The 21,630-nt window shown below is 46.0% G+C and overlaps 1 protein-coding gene across 2 annotated transcripts in view; it reads right to left on the bottom strand.

Moving 5' to 3' along the window:
* The window catches only part of GALNT9 (polypeptide N-acetylgalactosaminyltransferase 9), a 197,562-nt gene that overhangs the window by 76,541 nt on the left and 99,391 nt on the right, over positions 1 to 21,630 (bottom strand). For both annotated transcript variants that reach the window (XM_028710651.2, XM_028710652.2), the window contains one exon: positions 18,788 to 18,905. In XM_028710651.2, the coding sequence (XP_028566484.1) occupies positions 18,788 to 18,905 (118 nt within the window). The remainder of the gene's footprint in view (positions 1 to 18,787; positions 18,906 to 21,630) is intronic.

Below are 21,630 nucleotides of genomic sequence, written 5' to 3'. Positions count from 1 at the left end.
CTCCCTGGCCGGCAGGGAGGGAGGGAGAGGAGCTGCTTCCTTTGAAACCCGGGAAATTTAAGGGACATCATCAATAAGGGACAGCAGCGGGACACAGCACTGGGATAAGGGACTTTCCCGCCAAATAAGGGACGGTTGACAGCTATGGTTTGGCCCTAAAGTTAAGTCACAGCAGTATACTTGTTGCATTGGTGAAATATTGTGCAAACGAAAACACAAGTACATTACTGAATAGTGTTGTGCAACGGATTGCACAAGAACTAGCTGTTGTGCAACAAGCTTCCACCACTGCAACTGTTTCACCTAACTCCTTTGATCTGCAACCTGCCAACCACTGGAGCCAGGACTCTAGTGGACAGAGTACATTGGATATGGCCCAGTGGGATTCAGTCAGAATCTTTCTGATTTGCATCAGTTTTGCATACAATTCACTCATGCCTCTTCTCTCCTGATCCTACATTGATCTGCAGGCTTTTCGTTTTATCTGTATGAAAATTCACATTTATAAACTATTTAAATGCACATATTAAACACATTTTCATACATAAATGTATGCTATTTAAATGTATGCATTGTGATTATAGTAATCTGAAAAAGCATTTGGACCAGTTTCAACAGTTAGCAAAAATTAGATTCTAGGGACCAAGCAGCTAAACTGGGCTTCTTGCTTCCTTGGTGTCAAGTAGAGATGTAAAAAGGGATTGTTTTCTATTCCACCCTATTCTCATCACATGCACCACTGTTTCCATTCATCTGCTGTTTGTCTTCTGACAAAAAATATGTTATTTGTCTCACTGCTTCTCACAGTGAAATTGCTTAAGCTGCATTGATATTAAGTTGTTGTTGTTTAGTCGTTCAGTCGTGTCCGACTCTTTGTGACCCCATGGACCAGAGCACGCCAGGCACTCCTGTCTTCCACTGCCTCCCGCAGTTTAGTCAAACTCATGCTGGTAGCTTTGAGAACACTATCCAACCATCTCGTCCTCTGTCGTCCCCTTCTCCTTGTGCCCTCCATCTTTCCCAACAGAGTCATTTCCAGGGAGTCTTCTCTTCTCATGAGGTGGCCAAAGTATTGGAGCCTCAGCTTTACGATCTGTCCTTCCAGTGAGCACTCAGAGCTGATTTCCTTAAGAATGGATAGGTTTGATCTTCTTGCAGTCCATAGGACTCTCAAGAGTCTCCTCCAGCACCATAATTCAAAAGTTATTCTGCCATTATTAAGTTATTCCACACCAATCATTTCAATGCAAAGGAAACACAGTCAAATGAGTGGAAGAAACTTAACAAATTACATATCAATTGCAGACTGAAGGCAACAGCAATAATGAATACAGTTCATATGTGCTGGGTTCCTGTCTGCTTGAGGTATGGGACAAATAACAACACCAGCAATTTCCACCTTCCTTCTCTCTGTTTCCATTGGACTTCTCTGACATCCCTAGCACCAAGAGGCGCTTTAAAATAAAGTTATCTGACTTATAATATTTCTTGGTAAGTAACAGGTATGGAATTGCCCCCAAAAGATGTTAAATTATTTTTGTATGCCACAACTGCTGCTCGAATTTTACTAGCTAAGAATTGGAAAACGCAGGAAGTACCAACAGTGGAAGAATGGCAGAAGAAGATGATGGATTTTTCGGAGCTAGCCGACCTGACTGGAAGAGTTCGTGACCAGAAGGAGGAGGAGTATCAGGAAGAATGGATGAAATCAACGATTATTTAGTTAAATATGTTAAGTTAAATTAATTGGAAAAAACTTGCAAATACCGGATAGGCTTAGGATTTAAATATGTAATAAGTGATGAATCAATATGTTTAATACTGAATTGATTAGAAAGGAAGATGTTAAGTGATTAAGTAAATTTTATAAGAATACTGAATTGGAAAACTGTTATAATGACATCCATTGAAATCCAACTAGGGGGATACAAGGAAGTCACTTAACAATGTTAATTAGATTAAGGTTTAAAAAGTCTATGATTTATGTTTGTTTAGTTGTTTATGTGTTTGTTTGTTTATCTGTTTGTGTGTTTACATTTTTGTGAAAAAACCAATAATTTCCCCCCCAAAATAAATAAATACAATATTTCTTGGTAAGAATTGTTTAGAGGTGGTTGCTGGGAGCAGTTGTATTCATTTAATCTTGTTGATCACACCTGGATTAACATTTCTTTTGGGTGGAAGTGACAGCGTTGGTGATACACAAGTGCAGAATAAGGCTTAGAGCAATCCCCTTGGGGCATTTTAATTATATGTAGCAGGCTGCCTACATTTCCTCTTAAAAGTCTGGCTTTCATTTATGTTGCTCCCTGGAGTCGCTTTTGCAGAACTGGCACGTAGCCTTATTGCCATGGCCTAAAGAAGCAGGGACTCTTGCAAGGAGCTTGTTAAGGCCTTGCACAGCAAAGCTTTCGGAAGAACGATTAATTTGCGGGATATTAATTTTGAATTCAAGGATAGAGAACCTGTGGCCCTCCATGTGTTGTTGGACTCAAACTTTCATCAGCCCCAGCCAGCTGATGGTTAAGGGTACAGGTAAAGGGACCCCTGACCATTAGGTCCAGTCATGGCCGACTCTGGGGTTGCGGCACTCATCTTGCTTTATTGGCCAAGGGAGCCAGCGTACAGCTTCCGGTCATGTGGCCAGCATGACTAAGCCGCTTCTGGCGAACCAGAGCAGCACACGGAAATGCTGTTTACCTTCCCGCCACAGCGGTACCTATTTATCTACTTGCACTTTGACGTGCTTTCAAACTGCTAGGTTGGCAGGAGCAGGGACCGAGCAACGGGAGTTCACCTCATCGCGGGGATTCGACCCGCCGACCTTCTGATCGGCAAGTCCTAGGCTCTGTGGTTTAACCCACAGCGCCACCCGCGTCCCTGATGGTTAAGGGTAGGGATGTACAAATCTATCGATTTTGGGTCCATCTCAGTTTTTCCTTTTTCACTTCTTTGAATTTCCAGATCACTTTGTGGTTATTATTTTGTTTTGTTTTTTAAAAAAAATCCTCATGAAAATTCCCCAGCATTTTAGTGTGAATTTCGACTAAAATATAGAAATGTGCACTTTTACTTCTCAATTTTTCAATTACCTTTCACATAATGCATTTTTGTTATTTTTTCCAGGATACAGTGGTACCTCGGGGTTAAGTACTTAATTCTTTCCGGAGGTCCATTCTTAACCTGAAGCACCACTTTAGCTAATGGGGTGTCCTGCTGTTGCCACCGTGCCGCTGGAGCACGATTTCTGTTCTCATCCTGAAGCAAAGTTCTTAACCTGAAGCACTATTTCTGGGTTAGCGGAGTCTGTAACCTGAAGCGTATGTAACCCGAGGTACCACTGTACAAATCTATATGCACATGGTCCTACTCTATCTTTTTTGTGGGCATGTTATTTGGCTGGAGAACTGCACTTCAAAATTCAGAAAAGTATGAATTTCAGGGAAGGCTGCATTTCAGATCACATTGCATTTTGGGAAGTGCAGACTGGCTAAGTCTACCTTTAAATTTGAACTGAAGCAAATCTGCCCCCCATCCCTGGTTGAGAGTGATGGGAATTGTAGTCAGACAACATTTAGAAGCTGCCCCCCCCACTTTAAAACTTGAATATTTGCTAAAGAGGTTGCCTGCTTCCATGTGGATGACCCCTCTTAAGATGGGCTGACCTTGCAACATTGCACAATCTTCTTCTTTATGTTAAGCACCAGCAAAGCTCCTTAGAGTGCAGGCTCCATTTTGCTTTTCAGCAATACATATCTGATGCACTGCGTGTGGGGTAAGGGGGCTGTTGTCTGAATTGCATTGGGGTAGGCGCTGCCATACTTTGGGGGCCCCAGCAGCTGCCTGAAGATGCCACACACGGGTGCCAAGCAAGCCTGGATAACAATTTAAGGCTGCATAGGCACCACACATTTAAATCACATTTATAGCATCTTTCACAGTAGTATATCTTTCACAGAGCTGAAATCCCCCGCATCCTTAAACTACAGTTCCCAGGATTCTTTGGGAAAACTTATGTTCTTTAAATGCATGGTATGAACACAGCCTAAGTCCCTTGTTAGAGGCCACCCAGGAACCTCATAAGTGAGCTGCAATTTGAACAGGGGGCATCAAGGTGGAATCTATACACGTATAAAAAAATGCTGTGAAAATGCTTTTAAAAAAAATGTTTTGAAAAATACATTGAATTTGGCATAGCTCACTCTCGCCATCTAGTGTCATATTTGTATACTGCACTTTACAACACATTTAAATGTTTTATTTGCAGCTGTATATTTGAGTCAGACTCATAGCTCCTGCCTTTGACCACTGCACTGCACTGCACCACACCAGCTCTTAGGAACACGTTCTGGAATGTATTGCTTTTCATTTTCTGAGACTAAGAGAGGAGCTGTGCATAAAAGAAATGAGGAACACTTTCCCCAAGTATGCTGTGCACAGAAAAATCCCTCAGTAATCTTTGCTGCCACTTTGGCTGAAGTCTGTGTAGGCTCTCTGACCCGTAGGCGTAAATCCCCCAAGATCCCATTTGGCTGGCAGGCAAAAAGCTTGCTGTTCTTGAGAAGCCTAATTCCTTGCTCTTATCTGGTTACTTTAACAACTTTAGCAAGCTTAGCAGCGCGGTTTCTCGAGGCTCTCACAAACATCAGCTCTGAAATAGTCTCCAATTGCCCTGTAAACATCTTGTCGCAATGTGCCTGCGCCTGGGGAACCAACTCTTTCTCAGGTTTGACACAGAAAATACGTCTGTGTTTGCCCTGATACAGAGTCCTGTATCAATTAATTACTGAATGTTAGAACCTAAACGACCCTGCTGGATCAGGCCATATTGCTCACATGTAGCCTAGCCAGGAATCAGTCTGGATGAGCCGCTAATGGGTAACAACAACAACAACAACAATTTATTATTTATACCCTGCCCATCTTGCTGGGTTTCCCCAGCCACTCTGGGCGGCTCCCAACAGAATATAAAAAAAACGATAAAACATCAAACATTAAAAGCTTCCCTAAACAGGGCTGCCTTCAGATGTCTTCTAAAAGTCAGATAATTGCTTATTTCCTTGACATCTTAGTTCCACAGGGTGGGCGCTACTACCGAGAAGGCCCTCTGCCTGGTTCCCTGTAACCTCACTTCTCACAGGGAGGGAACCCCCAGAAAGCCCTCGGAGCTGGACTTCAGTGTCTGGGCTGAACGATGGGGGTGGAGACGCTCCTTCAGGTATACTGGGCCAAGGCTGTTTAGGGCTTTAAAGGTCAGCACCAACACTTTGAATTGTGCTCAGAAACGTACTGGGAGCCAATGTAGTCAATCTAAGTTAGTACCCTGTTTTCACAGTGCCGAAACAGATGCCTGTGGGAATTCGCAAGCAGGGCTGGCACACAAGAACACTCCCTCCATTTGTGATTCCCAGCAACTCGCATTCAAAGGCACACTGTCCCCCAAAGCGAAGACCTGGTTGTAAATTGAAAATTGATAATAATCCTACCTCTGGACTTTTGGTCAGCTTTAACCCAGTGATTTCTGTTACCTCCTTAAGCACTCTTCGCAAAATAATAATAATAATAATAATAATAATAAATGTACATATTTACACCCCCACCACATGTGAACATAATTCCCAGTTTCCTGGCATCCCTGGATATCCTGCTCCTTCATGAATATATCAAATCCTGTTTTTAACCCCATCCAAGTTGGTGGACATCACTACCTCTTATGGGAGTGAATTTAACTATGTGCTGGTGAAAAAATACCCCCTTTTCTCCACGCTGCTTGTGTCACCGACACTGTGCCATGTATACCCTCCAACATTTCTCCAATAAAAATAGGGATGTCCTATTATTATTATTATTATTATTATTATTATTATTATTATTACCACCCCACCCATCTGACTGAGTGGATCCAGCCACTCTGGGCTGCTTCCAACATATAGAAAAACATAATAAAACATTAAAAATGTAAAAGAAATTCCCCATACAAAGCTGCCTTCAGATGTCTTCTAAAGGTTGTATAGTCACTTATCTCCTTGGCTTGGAGGTCGCTTAACTCCATATCCTCCCACATTTCTCCTATGAAAATAGGGACATCCTAGGGGAAAGTGGGGAATTCCGGGATCAAATCAGAAACTGGGATGGCTTCTGTAAATCTGAGACTGTCCTTGGAAAACAGGGACACTTGGGAAAGATGGAGGGCACAAGGAGAAGGGGACTACAGAGGACGAGATGGCTGGATAGTGTTCTCAAAGCTACCAGCATGAGTTTGACCAAACTGCAGGAGGCAGTGGAAGACAGGAGTGCCTGGCGTGCTCTGGTCCATGGGGTCACAAAGAGTCGGACATGACTAAACGACTAAACAACAACAAATGTTGTTGGGTCCCTCTGATTAGCCACGCTCCCTGAGCCCTCTCAGAGCATGTTCACTCCACTTAGCAGCTGTTCAAGGTCAAACGGGACTTTAAAAATATGAATGAATGTCAGCCTTTGCCACACCACAAGCTTTCTGATTACTGACAGGTCCCGTTAATAAATTAGCCCTGACAGGTGCAGCTGGATTTGGAAGTCACATTTTAAAAAGCAGGCAAGTCCATTGGGGGCAAGGGAGGAAGTCTTGGGCAAGGAGGACCATACTGAAAGGCCATCTGTGCATGATACACAATCTCTGTTTTATCTATCATGGGTCATTCTAGCTTAGAGTTACCCTGGGACAAAGTGGCTCACCAAGTCTACGGAGCGAAGGCTGTGCTACCCAATATCATTTGTGGGTAAAGATCTGGAGATTGAACCTTTGCAATCAGGGTTTGGGAACCACATGCCCAAGGCCAAATGCATCCCTCCAGGGCTATCCCTCTGGCCCTCAGGACTCTCCATAGACCATGTCCCTCACCAGAGTACATTCCTCACCAGTTGAGTGCTTTTGCTTGACTGGAATGTGTCCTTGAACTGTGACATTACCTCTTGCTTGCCTGAACAAGGAATGGCTGGTGCAAAATAAAATAATAATAATAAATGAATCCTTCCAGTAGCAACTTAGAGACCAAATAAGATTGTTATTGGTATGAGCTTTCGTGTGCATGCACACTTCTTCAGATACACATAATCTTTGCCATCTACTAGTGCAAGGGCTCTTGTACTAAAGGTACCCCTGCCCGTACGGGCCAGTCTTGCCAGACTCTAGGGTTGTGCGCCCATCTCACTCAAGAGGCCGAGGGCCAGCGCTGTCCAGAGACACTTCCGGGTCACGTGGCCAGCGTGACAAAGCTGCATCTGGCGAGCCAGAGCCGCACACGGAAACGCCGTTTACCTTCCCGCTAGTGAGCAGTCCCTATTTATCTACTTGCACCCGGGGGTGCTTTCGAACTGCTAGGTTGGCAGGCGCTGGGACTGAGCGACGGGAGCACACCCTGCCACGGGGATTCGAACCACCCACCTTTCGATCGGCAAGCCCTAGGCGCTGAGGCTTTACCCACGGCGCCACCCGCGTCCCGCTCTTGTACTATGAAACAGCAAACATTAGATATAGCCCATTATACTTCAACTCTGTGTATGTCAGAAATTGTTCTGCTTTCACCGGGGTTTGTGGCCATATAATAAAATTTGCATTATATTAAATTTTAAGGGAAATCCACCTTAAGCTGCCTTCGCCTGCAATGTTCACTCTACTTAGAACTCGGCACACATCATCCGCCTCTGTGGCTTCTCCATTCATCTTCCTTTCATTAATCTCTTTCACATATCAAAACATGACACTCTAGGGAAACTTTAAATAGACCTGTCCCTCTAAATGAAGCTGAGGCCAGGCAAATGGGACCCCCTCAGATATTTTCTCTCCCTGCTTTTAACACTTTCCCAGACGTGTTGGCAAATACACAAAACTGCTTTTGATGGTGAGGAAGTGCGAAAGCGAGTCTGTGAAATGGGGACAGGATTGAACCGAGAAAAGAGGAGAGGAGATGGGAGATTGACAGTCGGTGCCATCCCTGACGTAGTTGTAAGCAAGAAGGCAGCCAGGCGGAGGCAGGTGGAGGTTGGTAGGGCAGTGCCCTCTTTGCACTAATGGACTAGTATGATGGCCTGGGAATTGGATTCAGAGGCTGAACCTGAGGAATCCCAGCCTGCACAGGAGTCCCTGCCTCCAGGGCCGGCTGAGCAGGGGCTGGGGCCTGAGCCTGAAGGGCCCTCACCTGTGCCGGATCCTCAGGAGCAGACACCAGCTGAATCCGCTCTGGTGATCGAGGACCCATTGCCTGCAGGTGCTCCTCTCCCAGCCCTGTCAGGGGAAGGTGAGGTTGCCTCTGGGTCCAGTAACCCTCCAGTCTCTTCGGAGATGCAGAGACTCAGGGCAGAGAGGCGGAGGGAACTAAGTTCTTGCAGGAGGAGTGCTCGCCTTCAGGCCAGGAGAGGCGAGTCACCTGTGGACCGGGGCCGCCCTATGCCTCGGGGCAGATAAAAGCCAGCCAGCCCAGTCCCAGGTTGTGGGAGCAACATTGTTGGTAACCAGTTCCTGCCGGCACCCTGTCCTGCTCTCCTGCCAGAGTTCCTGACCATGCCCGACTCCTCGCTTTGGACCTCGCTTCGCCCCTGACGGGCAGCCTCCATACCCTTGACCTAGGACCGGACTCCGACCACGCCGCACGGTAACCCCTCCCCCCCCCCCGGACCAGCACAACTAGCCTCTTCTGCCTTTACGGACAAACACAGTGTCTGCTTCCAGCAAGGCAAAGGTCTCTACATGCCAGCTACTCTCCCAGCCACACTTCCTGGGAGGTCAGATAACTATGTGACATCACCTGTTCCCATAGACAACCCAGAAAGTTCTGTGGGGCTAGCATTTGTGATTAAACAACAAATTCCCCATACTTTGGAGCTGCACCATACTTTGAAAAAAATTATAAGAAGCTGCAAATTAGGCAGAGTCAAATTAAAGACAAATTTCTCCCCCATTCTTAGGCTCACAAGTGTAATTAGCTGCCAGAGCATGTCTGGTCCTTATTAGGCAACTGTCAGGGGGAGACAAGAATGTTTGGAGAAATGGGTTTGTGGTGGCCTGTCCTTCCCTAAAATAGGGTTAACCATAGTGGTGCTCTCCAGATGTTTCTGAACCTCAGCTCCCATCATCCCTCACCATTGGTCATGCTGCCTGGGACTGATAGAAACTGGATTCCAACAACGTCTGGAGGCCAGTGTATTGGTCACACAAGGCTTACAATTTACCCCACAAGCTGCACCACCTTATGAAATTGTATTTTGAAATGTCATGCATGGCTTTCCAGAAATTTCAGGGCACCCATGACATTAGTCATGTTGGCTGGGACTGATGGGAGGTGGAATTCAACAATGTCTGGAGGGCCACAGCTTCAACAACAACTTTAAAGGAGAACAAAGGACGTTGTCGGATGGAGCCAAGAACGTACAGGGTGAGGCTGCAAGAGGTTCCTAATGGTTTAGGCCAGTCTTTCCCAAGCATGGGTCACCAGATGTTGTTGAACTACAACCCCCATGAGCACCATCCAGTATGAGCAATGGTCAGAGATGATGGGAATTGTAATCCAAAAATGTAGGAAAATAGGAAACTGACTTATACTGAGTTAGGTCATTGGTCCATGGAACTCAGTATTGTCTGCACTGCCAGACAGGAGCTGTCCAGGGTCTTGAGACAGCCCTACCAGCAGATACCTGGAGTTGATTCTGGGACCTTTGGTGTGCAGAGCAGAAGCTCCATCACTGAGCTACAGCCCTTTCTAATCTGGGTCCCACGGTTGGGAAGACTATATTGGGCTTGGATACAGATTTGTGACATTCAGAGATGCTTGCCGTCCAGCATTGCAGTTCACCAGCCTGTGGAAGAGCCAGATGGGTGCATTAGTCATGCGGGCCAAGTGTCTGCACATTTTTACAAACACAGAAGTGACTTGTATGCCTTTAAAACATAATAGGAGACAGTGACCTTTCTTTTAAATAGATGGGATTGATCTGAGTGCATGCTGAGGCTTTCAGAAACTACTACGTTATCAGCTAATGCAACAAAAGGGAGAGTTCAGAGTTTAAATTCAGCATAGGTAAACCCTGAGACCATTATAAAAGATTGTGGCAGAAAGGGGGACTAATGATAATGATAACAAAGCAACGACTGTTCAAAGGAGCGTGAAATCTCTTTATTCTAAAGCAGGAAAACCAAACCAAGAACAAAGCCAAGCCAGTCTACACAAACACACAAACACACACACAAGGGGCTGTGCCCCTGCTCACTCTGCTTGCCACTCCCCTCACATTCACCCCACAGAGGTTCCCTGTTGCAACAACTACACTCACTTTCCACCTTCCTAACCCCATTTCTGCAGCTACTTCTCTTCATCAGCCCTGAATTGCACGTGTTTTTACCTTCATCCTCATGTCCAGGCCGCCTCCTCCTCCTGCTCTCTCCTATTCTGCAGCCCACTTTGCACATACACCTCATGCAGACATACATATATGTATATTTCAGATGAATAGAATCAAGCCTGGCTCCTTGTGCTTGCTTTACTACAGGAATGGGAGAACCTGCGTCTCTCCAGATATTGTGGCATCCCTGGGGAACTGGCACTCAATGACATCTGGAAGGCCACAGGTCCCCCACCTTTCATTAGAGACATGGCTGGTGCAGAAAAGAGACAGTGTCTTCCTTTTGGAGAGTCACAGCTTCCCCACCATGACCTCATGCATCCCCATCATTTTGCTGGAACTCTACTTTTGTCTCTGGGCCCTTGATCCCTGGTCTTCCAGGTATGCAGCCAGTTCCACTGTTTATTGGCCCTCATGGGCTGGTCTTCTCCTTCCTCCTTGGAGAGGAGCCAAAGATCAGGAGGAGTAAAGGGGGGGAAAGTGCAGCTCATTGCTCCTGATGGCTGGCACACTCCAGCTGATGGAAAGAGCACTTTACTAGGATGATTAACAGCCGCACCATAAAAAGATGGCTCATAAACTCTTTCTATTAGGTCAAATCATAAAGTATGCTTTTAATGTTTATACGCTCCCTTTTCTAAACAATCAAGGGCATCTGTAGCTTCCGCTAATAAGGGGACTTATATAAGGCTTGTCAGGCACTCTGGTTATTTTTAATGAGTCAGGGGAGTAAATAACCCACAGTTTGTTAGAGCTATTGATTTCTGTCTCTTTAACCCTCTCCAGTTCTGCTTGCCTTTGGACAAGCTGAGGCACGAAAGACTGAAGGGCCATGGTGCAGTTGCAGAGCACATGTTTCGCATGTAGAGTGTCCCAGGTCCAAATCTCGGCAACTGTTGGAAGCCGATCCGTTAGAGTGAATGGGACACTGCCTTTTTAATACAACCAGTCCAGGAGACGGCCCTGGCTGTCACCTCCTTCATCTCTGTTTTGTAGAACTCAGCAGGGAGGATTAGAATGTGTTGGCTCTGCCTGCCATTGGCTCTGATTCTGTCTACTGTGGGCCTCCCTGTGTCCGGCCCTACCAGTCCAAAAGTGCACCAGCCACCATTGCTGGCAACTCTGGCGAAGGCTGGGAACTTTCCCTGTCTTAAATCCTGGATATCTATTTCCAAGCAGTGCAGACAGTGCAATGGTGTGGCTCAAAAAGAAGGCAGCTTCTGATCTTCCCAAGTCCCCAAAAGCAACTTTCAGATCCCTTGGGTGGTATTTAGCAAACATTTACTCACAACAGGCCCACCAAAATCAATGGTCCCTAATGGAGTAATGTTCATTCACTTCCATGGCTCTGAGTAAAGCCTGAATACCACCCCGTGTGTGCAAATCCTGTAGCAATCATGCAAATAGTAGGGAAATGTGCAAATTTATTTGTATAATGTGTCCAGCTTGCAATGGAGAGGGGCAAGGAGTTGGGCAGAGCACAGATGTTTTGCCCCCTTGGAACCTTTTAGGACTGTGGTTCCCAATGTGGGGCACATGCCCCACAAGGGGGAAATTTGATTTTTAAGGGGGGCAATTTGAGAATGAGTTATTAACAGTTAATGGCATTTTAGGCTTCCTCCACGTGAATAGGAGTTCTCTTTTTGAATAATAAGAATTATATGTCACAGGGGTTGGACATCAGGAGTTTAGAGGTGGTTAGGTGGGGCATGGCCAAAAAAAGGTTGGGAACCACTGTCTTAGGGGGATTGGAACAGAACAGTTACATGCAACAGTGTTCTCCCCACTTGAGAATGTCCAACAATAGGTATTCAGAGATGTTCAGTGGGATTTCTTGTCCCCACTCCCAGCCCTCACTCAGCAATCAGAGACGGCAGCCTTTGGCACTGTGTGGCACAAGAACATAAGAAGAATCCTGCTGGATCAGACCAGTGACCCATCTAGTCTAGCATGGTAGCCAATCAGATGCCTGTGGGAAGCCTGCAGGCTGGACATGAGGACAACAGCATGCTCCCCATGATGAATAGCCAGTAACTGGCATTCAGAGGCATACTGTCTTCAACTGTCTCCAACACGTCAGTTTGCATTTCTCTTTGCAGCTGGATTTCTTATGGACAGTGCCAATCCTGAATGTATTGGATTTGTGACCATTATGCTCATTTGCCTTCAGTAGCAGTAAAGCTACTGTGATGTATGGAAGTGAGAACTGTTTAGTGATGTATGGAAGTGAGAGCTGGACCATAAAGAAGGCTGATTGCCGAAGACTTGATGCTTTTGAATTATGGTGCTGGAAGAGACTCTTGAGAGTCCCATGGACTGCAAGAAGATCAAACTGATCCATTCTTAAGGAAATCAGCCCTGAGTGCTCACTGGAAGGACAGATTCTGAAGCTGAGGCTCCAATACTTTGGCCACCTCATGAGAAGAGAAGACTCCCTGGAAAAGACCCTGATGTTGGGAAAGATGGAGAGCACAAGGAGAAGGGGACGACAGAGGACGAGATGGTTGGATAGTGTTCTCGAAGCTACCAGCATGAGTTTGACCAAACTGCGGGAGGCAATGGAAGACAGGAGTGCCTGGCGTGCTCTGGTCCATGGGGTCACGAAGAGTCGGACATGACTAAACGACTAAACAACAACAAGCAGTAAAGCTCTGCTGGGTGAAATACAATTGCCTCTGGTGTGGTTTTTTTTGTTTGTTTGTTGAATCCTGCAACATGTTTACGTTTTTACTCTGCTAACTATACATTGGAGTTCTGCTTTTGGTTGATATTGAGTAGAATACATGACACAACATAGCCTTCATGGCTAGTGGTCACTGACAGCCTTAGCCTCCATGCCTGGGTCAAATTGGTTGGTTCTTCTTCCTCAGTTTAATTTCAGCTGGAAATGCAGGTTTTAGGATGTAGGTGGTAGAATTCTTCTAATTCATGAGACTAAATTTACAAAGGGCTAGCAACTTAAAACCAGCTCCTTATCAGAGAATGAATTTGGGATCTTCGCCATGTGCTCTGCTACTGAGCATGGTTCCTTATGCACCTGCAGACACATACTGTCCTGACAGCTGGAAAACAACAAAAAAAGCTTATCTGAAATAAATGTTACTGTTTAAAAAGGATTTTAGAGGGTCACCAGGCAATATTCTAATGAAATCAGTCTCATTAATTAGACAGGATTCTCTGATTCCAGTTGATTAAAATTATTTCAACAATGGTTTATCAGACATAACAAAACCAAGCAGAAGCCTTCTGTTTTCTCTTCAGCAGTAAAATAATGTTAATTAGTAAAGGCATTTTCAAGCATTATTAAGCATTTGCTAATAATTTTTAGCTCCTATCAGCCTTTGCTTTCTCTTCCCCACTCCCCGTGATATTTTAGCTCTGAACTATTCTTGCATGAGAGCCTGAGAAATGCAGCCTTCAGATTAAAGGAAGGAATAAGTTGCAATCCCAACCCACACGCGCCTGAAGGGCTCTTCAGGGTGGCAGAGCAACTGCACATCCTCACAGTGGCTGAAACAGAACCTGGGGAAGCAGGATAACTGGGTCCTCTCTCTGAACTAGCACCCAGGTGGCAGAGCAGTTGAGTACAGGTCATGCCCAAAGTTGCCAAGCTACACCAGTGAGTCTGGCTCAGAATCCAAGGGATCGCAGACCAGATTCACCTCACAGGATTGGCAATGGATTCACCCATGTTCAGTACTGAAACCATCCTAGTCTTTAAGACTAGCATTGCAGTTTGCAGCCACAATGAGACTAAGGAAATTGGGGATGCTTCTGAAATTCTCCGCATCAGATTTTTGGAGTGTCTGCCCTTCTGCCAGGATCTGCTGGGTAGGTGTACAGCTCACCCAGTGGCGAACCTTTGAGGTTCAGGCGGCATCCTGGACGAAGACCTGAGGGCCACATGGAGAAGCTTGGTGGGCTGCATTTGACCCTCAGGGGACTGAGGTTCCCTACTATTGGTATACAGCACAATACTCTTAATCTCAAGGTCACGGGTTCAAGCCCCACATTGGGCAAAAAGTTTCCTGCATTGCAGGGGGTTGGACTAGAACGCCCTTGTGGTCCCTTCCAACTCTATGTTTCTATGAAAACTGTGGGATGTGAAACACAAGAGCAGTCAAGTACATCTCTAGAGTGGACATAAAAGGGGATGTCTGGACCAGCCAGTCAGAGCTTCCTGTTTCTCCTAAGATGGGACAGACTTCCTCTGCATGTGACTAGAGGTGGGCGTGGCCTCACCTGTGCAGGTAACAAAAGCATAGGACTGGCCACCATCTCTTTCTCTCTGACTACATTCGTCAAAGAAGCAACATCTGCTTAGCCTAAGATGCTCTCTTGGCTTCCAGTCAAGAGAGGACAAAGGACCTGTCTCCTTATGGGATAGTTTCCAGGTACAGTATATTACTTTTCTAAGCTAAGTCTGCCTTCTGGGATCCAATTGTGAACAGAATGGGTGTGATGGCCTGGGATTCCGATTCGGAGGATGAAACAGAGGAATCCCAGCCTGCACAGGAGTCCCCGCCTCCAGGGCCGGCTGAACTGGGGCAAGGCCTAGATGCTGAAGAGCCTGCACCTGTGGCAGTGCATCAGGAGCTGGCCCCAGGTGAAGCCCTTCTGGCCCCAGAGGGGCTTGATGACTCAGTGGCCACAGGTGAGCCTCCTCCAGGGCCCAGTAACCCTTCGGCCTCTCCTGATCTGCAGAGGCTTAGGGCAGAGAGGCGAAGGGAACTGGTTGCCCCCAGGAGGAGTGCTCGCCTTAAGGCCAGAGGAGGCGGGGCTCCTGGGGGCCGGGACCGCCCCTGGCCTTAGAAGAGGATAAAAGCCCAGTCAGCCCGGCCCCAGGTTGCGGGAGCAATGTCGTTGTTGGCTTCGGACCTTCCTGTGTTCCTGATCCCTGCTCGGCCTCCTGTTCCTGACTATCCGGTACTCCTGTTCCCTGCTCGGCCTCCTGTTCCCGACCATCCGGTGTTCCTGTTACCTGCTCAGCCTTCTGTTCCAGCGTTCCTGTTCCCCGCCCGGCTCTCTGCATCAGACCTCGCCCCTCCTCGTGTGGACTCTGCTACACCCACGGTACCTTACCCCCGGGACCAGCACAATGTGTGAGTAAACTCTTTTTAAACTTTTATAGAAGACTGTGTTGTGTCTTATCTTTTTATGAGGGACTGAATGGGGAATTACCAAAAGGAAACTTATTATAGAGGCTTTAGCAAGCCTGAGCAAACGCACCCACTGTACAAGTTTAAAAAGGGGAATGTTACTCTGCTAAATTGTGGAACTTGTTAACACAAGTTGGAAAGGATATAATCAAACAATATATCTTCTCCTGCTTCCCTGAACATTCCCACAAAAACTACATCTATGAAGCTCCCTCTTCCAATCCACCTTTGTGGGCCAACTTAAATTAGGCTGAATGCTATAGGTCCTCCTCCCTAACTATAGTCAACCAATACCTAACTTAGGGCTCCTGATTCCAGATTGCTGTTAGGGGTCATCACTATCAGGCATCTGCCAAAGTCCATACCACATTGGTGATAATCTCAAAAGCCCTCTAGTCCCTTCTCTCTCTCTTTCTCTTTTCTTGGAAGACCTAGGAGAACCAGCACTCTGGGAAGTAGAACTGATTGGGCTGAGAAAGACTATCAAGCTGATGAGCAGCACCAACAGTGTCAAAGGGGAGTAGAACCCCACCATAGCATGCATCCTGCCCATGTCCCTCCCCAAAAAACCTGGGGGGTTCATACCCACCTGCTGCCCAGCCCTAAGTACCAAAACATAACCTATCGTTTAATGCAGGCATAGGCAAACTCCGCCGCCCAGATGTTTGGGACTACAATTCCCATCATCCCTGACCACTGGTCCTGTTAGCTAGGGATGATGGGAATTGTAGTCCCAAACATCTGAAGGGCTGGAGTTTGCCTATGCCTGGTTTAATGTGCCGCAGACTACTTCTTTAAAAGTGCTGACCACTGATACATCATCCTGCTACCTTCAAGGAGACATTTAGCAGCAGGCTCTGAGAAAAAAAAGTCATAGCAAGCAATCTTGAATATGCTAAGCCCGGTCTACGCCAGGGAGTTGGATGAAAGCTGACAGGCGCCAAATTTAGCTGCTCCGGCTCTCTGGCAGCAATTTGAGAGTCAGATGCATCCAGCCACATTCTCCAGAGGCATTTGCCCCAACTGTTTCTATGATGCTGCTGGACCCCAGAACCAGTCCCTCTGGAACAGCCCTCTGCTCAACGTCTACGTTTCAGCACAATTGCATCTTCCAGGGCTCAAGGGCTTGGCTTTTGCTCACTAATTATGTATCAGCCTTTGGCTGCTGTGCCAGGCATCTACAGTCATGCACACCTCAAGGTAGCTGCCCAACTGGAAGTAATTCTCTGGGTGCAAGTAGGACCGGGGGGGAGAACTGCAGAGTTGCACACACATCTGCACGCAAAGCACCCCGTTCATTTCAGCTGTAGGGAATGCAGGCCCCCCCACCTCCACATTAAGAAAGGAGCTGTCAGAAAAGTGCTACATGAGGTTCTCAGGATTCTTAGAGCCCCAGGTTGTCTCTCCCTGTCAGAGACCGCTGGTGGGAAATTTACCACTTGAGTTTAGATACCCTTCTTTTTCATAGTGTAACACCGCCTGCCAAAAGACCGCACAGTTTTCTGTAGTATATTGGTTCCTTCCCTATAACCTTGCACTTCTTTCTCCATCTCGGTCTCTCCCTTTCCTGGTTCACCACTGTGCTGACCAAACCAGACATGGTTCCATATCCTTCCCTGCTCCTTCCTCCTTCATTGGAATCCTTCTGTTCTATGACATATTTTTTCCGTTTTCCTTTCCTTTCTTCTCATTCTGTCTTCATACTGCAAAGCCTCTACAGACCCATTCCCAGTCTCTGTTCCTAGAGCCTTGGGACCTTTCCTCACTGCTGCTGCTGCATCCTGATGTTTATGCAGATGCTGGGAGCATCTGGGGAATCCTCTCGCTTCACTGTCATCACATCACTTCCAGCCAGCCTGCTTCTTCATTGGGTTGGGCCAGAGGAGAAGCAATGGGGATGGCAGCGGTAGCCTCTTCATTTTCCCGTCAGCTGGTATCAGGAGGTTCCTTGGGTAGAAACTGGAGTGGCTTTTTTATAGAAAGGTTAACCCAAAGATATTTTCAGCTCATCAAAAACAAGGCACCAAAATTCTCTAATCTTTCTACATGTCCACCACATATGGTACATGTCTCCATTAATTTCCCCATACTTACAACAGTTGTTTGCTATGTTTTTGTACATCTTTGATGGGAGAGAGCTTTGATGGGGTTAGATACCACCTATAGTGCATCTTTAACATGTTTTCTTTAATGTTATAACATGCCGTAAACTTCATGGTTGTTTTCCAGAGGGTTTTCCCACTCATTCAGCATTATAGGGCGTCCAATATCTTGAGCCCATCTAATCATAACTGTGTTAACCTCCTCCTCCTTGACTTCCCAGTCAAGGAAGAGTTGGTACATCTTTGATATTATCTTCATATTATTATTCACTATTTCCTTCTCAAATTTATAGGGTTCAATAGCAAATCCATTCTTCTTATACTGTTTAAATGTCTCATAGAGTTGATGATATTCCAGCCAGCCCGGTGATATTCCAGCCAGCTGTTGTGCAGATGCCATCGTACGGAAAGCTAGGAGGGAACATATCTGGGCAACAGTTCCTGAGATCCTGAAAGACTCCGCTGACACAGACTAGTCACTGAACTCCTCTTGACCCCGAATAACTATAATAGTTCTTTGCTAATAGCTGAGACATTACCTGGACAACAACAGCATTTACTGACTTTTGATTTGTGGGTTGTAAGGTCAGCTGATGATTCCTGCTCTCGCCTCTTGTTCAGTGACTGCCCCCTGACCCATTTCTGGCAGTATCATGTGAACCAATCTATATTTCCCATTTTAGGTGCATGGAGCCTCTGTCTGGCACCTCCTTGTTATGTTTGGTCCCTAATTATCATTCCAAGGAGCTCAGGGAAACACACAGAGCTGTTCTGCTCCACCCTCACAACATCTGTTGCAAGGTAGAGATAGTGACTTGCCCAAGTGAGTTTTATAGGTGATCAGGAAATGGGATCTTGGCTTTCTCAGTTGAAACCCACCACTACTCTGATGTCTCACAGTCTGTTTCTAGACAGATTTATTTGGAACTGATCCCCCCTGACTCCAGTCCCATTTACTCCCTAGCTGCATGCTGTGCTTGCGATTGACACCATAAAGCAATTGGAACAGTCAATGGTCAAGCAGGCTCAAATAATGAGTTAACACCGAAAGGCCTAGTCCAAGCAAGGCTAAATCATGAAGCCGAGAGCTCTTATCTCTTCAAGCCCTACTTGATCTACAGTCCACAAAACCAATAATGTGTCACTCACCCTCATACCAAGTTCAATGTTTTCTCCCCCATAAACTTCCATTCCAGGGTCAAGAAGGCCGATCTCACCAAAGTACTCTCTGTCCACCACAAACGAACAACCAATCATGGCTGGTGTCCTGTTGATGAGGGGAAACAAGGACAAACGAAGGACAAAGGGTTCAAACAATGCACCTCTGGAATAGCAGCAGCAGCAGCAACAACAATTTATGCAATTTATATACAGCCCTTTATCAAAAGATCCCAGAGCGATGTACAACATTAAAAACACATTACAGAACATCAATGATAAAACAATATACTTCTTACTATGTTTTTACCTCCCCCCGACACTTTCACAGGCTATTGATTAATAGCCATAGGCCTGGGTAAAGAGGAAAGTTTTTGCCTGGCTTCTAAAAACATGTAATGATGGTGCCAGACAAGCTTCTCTGGGGAGAGCATTCCACAATCGAGGAGCCACCACAGAAAAGGCCCGTTCTAAGAAAGGAGGGGCATATTCACACAAACCCAAGTCACACCATGTGATGTCAAAATGAACTTCATATCCATGCATCATATAATTTACATAATTTACATATAAATACACACAGAGCACTGCAACATGGCTCCCTCTCTCTCTAGCATCAGACAGCAAAGAGAAAGAACAAAGGACAATAGTCCCACTTCACGGAACACAGTAACACAAACATCCTGTCTCCGTCACTTCCCACTTTGTGGAGTCAAAACACACACCGTCAGGTGAAAGACAACAATCCCATGACTGCAATCATGAAGCAGGAATTCTAACAGCATCCACCCACCCAGTCCATGTGAGTCAGCAAAAACCTAACTCTAGATCTGAAAGGGCTCAGGAGTAGATAATCTGCTTTGTAAGCAGGAGGTCTCAAATTCAATCCAGGGCTGGGAAAGACAACCTGCATAGAGAGCTGCTGCCAGCCAGTTTAGACAATGGCACTGAGCTAGATGGCAGCTTCCTATATTCCATTGCAATGTGAAAAGAGTGCAGTCCTTCCCATGTCTATTCAGAAGGAAGTTAAATTGACTTGCTACAATGGAAGTGAGTTTAGGACAGGGGTCAGCAAACTTTTTCAGCAGGGGGCTGGTCCACTGTTCCTCAGACCTTGTGGGGGGGGGACTATATTTTGAAGGGGGGGGGGAATGAACAAATTCCTATGGCCCACAAATAACCCAGAGATGCATTTTAAACAAAAGCACACATTCTACTCATGTAAAAACACCAGGCAGGCCCCACAAATAACCCAGAGATGCATTTTAAATAAAAGGACACATTCTACTCATGTAAAAACACACTGATTCCCAGACCGTCCGTGGGCCGGATTTAGAAGGTGATTGGGCCAGATCCGGCCCCTGGTCCTTAGTTTGCCTACCCATGGTTTAGATTAGAAGGTCCTGGCAGCTCCTTCAGAGGCTACAGCCTCTCTATCCAAATACAAACCACTGTGATACAGTTGGGGAGAAAGCATTGCTGAGAAGAAGAGGACATGTTTTGCAAATAGAAGGTCCTGGGTGCAATCTTTAGCCTTCTTAGCTTTTTTTGAAAAAGAACAGACAGATAACAGGTGACAGGAGAGGATAGCTACCTGAGACCCTGACTGTGATTTGGTTTGTGTATTGTTTTGGAAAGCACAAGTTACATAGGTAGATCAGCCCTCGAACTCAAACGGAATTCAATTTCTTCTCTATCCCTACTCTGAAGAGAGAGGCTCCAAAAGAGAACTACAAAATTGCCAACACAGCCCTTGTAAACAGCCAGCCTTGGTCCAAAAACAATGAGAGCATAAGAGCCCCATTACCCCTTTATTCAAGCAATGATTCAATTCATTCCTTTATTAGATGTTGGTTGTAAAACTTCCCCTAATGGAACTTTATTACCACCTTAAAAATAAAAAGAAGGAACGAAAGAAAGAAAAGAACAGCAGCTTTCTTACCAGGGAAGTAATATTTTACCAACATGCAGCAAACATTCTAATCAATTTGCCTTGTGTTTAATAATAATAAAAAAATGCACGGAGGACTGATAAATTGAATCAGAGATCCTCCTGCCAAGTCTATTGTGGCTTGTAATGACAATAAAAATAATAATGATCAAGCAAAGTTCTGAAATAAACTTCAATGCATACAAAAGGAAGCTGCAATCGGGCTCATCTTGCGTGTTTATATCTGACGCCTGGTGTTGCTCCTGCTTGAAAATGTAGCACGAAAGAAAACCAGCAATACTCAGAGGAATTCAATGGGACTTACTCACAGGTAAGTATTTACAGCATTGCTGCCCAAGGCTGGAAGGCAGGGATAGAAACCTGTGGCCTCCAGATGTGGTAGAGTACCTCTTCATGGATCACTGCCTTGCCGTGGGGAAGGGGCTTGTATAACTCAGAGAAGCTATGAACTATGCCGTGCAGGGTACCCAAGATGGACAGGTCATAGTGGAGAGTTTTGACCAAACGTGATCCACCTGGAGCAGGAACCAGCAAGCCACTCCAGTATCCCTGCCAAGAAAACTCCATGGCTGGAGGAGACTCTTGTGAGTCCCATGGACTGCAAGAAGATCAAACCTATCCATTCTGAAGGAAATCAGCCCTGAGTGCTCACTGGAAGGACAGATCCTGAAGCTGAGGCTCCAATACTTTGGCTACCTCATGAGAAGAGAAGACTCCCTGGAAAAATCCCTGATGTTGGGAAAGATGGAGGGCACAAGGAGAAGGGGACGGTAGAGGATGAGATAGTTGGACAGTATTCTCGAAGCTACCAGCATGAGTTTGACCAAACTGCAGGAGGCAGTGGAAGACAGGAGTGTCTGGCGTGCTCTGGTCCATGGGGTCA

Source organism: Podarcis muralis, chromosome 16 (genome assembly GCF_964188315.1).
Source record: "Podarcis muralis chromosome 16, rPodMur119.hap1.1, whole genome shotgun sequence".
In the NCBI taxonomy this organism is placed as follows: domain Eukaryota; kingdom Metazoa; phylum Chordata; class Lepidosauria; order Squamata; family Lacertidae; genus Podarcis; species Podarcis muralis.
This window is presented reverse-complemented; position numbering and strand designations above follow the sequence as displayed.